Source organism: Rhagoletis pomonella, unplaced genomic scaffold, assembly GCF_013731165.1.
Source record: "Rhagoletis pomonella isolate Grant_MI unplaced genomic scaffold, Rhpom_1.0 Rhpom_scaffold_07647, whole genome shotgun sequence".
NCBI lineage: Eukaryota > Metazoa > Arthropoda > Insecta > Diptera > Tephritidae > Rhagoletis > Rhagoletis pomonella.
Genome location: NW_023466173.1, coordinates 6,351 through 7,830, shown reverse-complemented (window position 1 = coordinate 7,830; position 1,480 = coordinate 6,351). Strand labels below are relative to the sequence as shown.

Here is a 1,480-nt window from a genome sequence, read left to right as displayed (position 1 = left end):
TGGCACGTTTTGGTTGCCCCAAAACCGTAACAACTGACCAAGGCGCACAATTCGAGTCCACTCTCTTTAAGTCGTTGGCCGCGATGTTAGGCAGTAAGCACATCCATACTACTGCATATCATCCGCAATCGAATGGGTTGATCGAACGCTGGCACCGATCTTTCAAAGCAGCATTGATGTGTCATTCAGAAGCAGATTGGACAGAATTGCTGCCAACGGTTTTACGTGGGCTTAGGACGTGTTACAAATTAGACATTGACGCATCGGCAGCTGATCTACACTACGGCGGGTATATTCGATTACCAAATGAATTCTATGACGATTTGGATAAACCAATCAATCCTCAAGATTTCGCCAAGAAATTTCGAGACTACATGCGAATGGTACGGCCGGTTCCAACAGCGCATCACGTCAAGAAGAGTATGTTCATTTACAAACATTTAACAGATTGCTCGCTTGTTTTGCTAAGAACTGACGCAGTGCGGCAGCCTCTGGAGCCGCCTTATTTGGGACCGTACGAGGTGGGTGAGCGTTCAAATGATAGAGTGTACATCATCAACATAAATGGAAGAAAGGTTGCGGTCTCAACGGAGCGTCTTAAACCAGCATTTTTCATAAAAGACTGCCCTGAATCGGAGGTTTCGACCACAGTAAAGACATATCAGAGGAATAAAAAAGTAAGATTCGCTCCCGGTTTGGTCACTGGGAAGGGGGTAGATGTGGCAACCTCTGGTGCCATCTATCCGTGATGACAAGGAAAATATCCTCAAATGCAACCATGGGTGTTGAGGGATATTCGAAAGAAGTGACAGCTGATTAAATTACTTTAGGTTATTAACGTGTTTTGCTTTTGAGACATACGAATTATTTTAGTATGTATAGTTTGTTGTGTTTCTAGAATCTTCTTGGAAGAGAATAAAGGTTTAGTGAGTAAGATACACACAACGCGTTTCTATTCACTATAAACTTAAGCGTTCAGCGACATCTGCCTTTGAATTGCCAAAACCTAAAATAAAACGCAATTACATGCTTTTCTTACAAATGTCGGCTGTGGCGTCACGTGAAGACTACTGGTTCTGGTTCTGGGATCGCTGTTTCGAGGCCGCTTGGAGGTGGTTAAGATTTTTAAAGTTAGATCAATGTAAGTAGGAATAATTATTTCAATTTAAATATAAATAACAAACTTAAAAATCTAGTTACATTACAAAAAAAAAACAGAAACAAATATATGGGAAGAAATACTTATGCCACAAAAAAATTTATTAAAAAAAAAATTTTTTTTAATTAAATTTAAGAATAACAAAAAACTCTAAATAAAAAATATTAATAAAACATATATAAAAAAAAAATAAAATTAATAAAAAATTCCCTGCGCCCGGGCTTGAACCTGGTACCCCAGGCATACCACGCGAGTGCTTTGCTCTGTCGGCCATTGCGACTGTTGGAGCGCCGCGAGCAAAAAGGCATACTAATGCTTTTC

General features: G+C 39.7%; 1 protein-coding gene across 1 annotated transcript; it reads left to right on the top strand.

Annotated features, from left to right (window-relative positions):
- Positions 1–83: 83 nt before the first annotated feature.
- Positions 84–749, top strand: LOC118755848. The gene has a single exon (XM_036490655.1). The coding sequence runs from the start codon at positions 84–86 to the stop codon at positions 747–749; it is 666 nt and encodes a 221-aa protein (XP_036346548.1).
- Positions 750–1,480: the final 731 nt, after the last annotated feature.

Excerpts from the sequence above, each read along its gene's own strand:
- LOC118755848 (XM_036490655.1), top strand. The coding sequence starts at position 84 with ATGTTAGGCAGTAAGCACATCCATACTACTGCATATCATCCGCAATCG.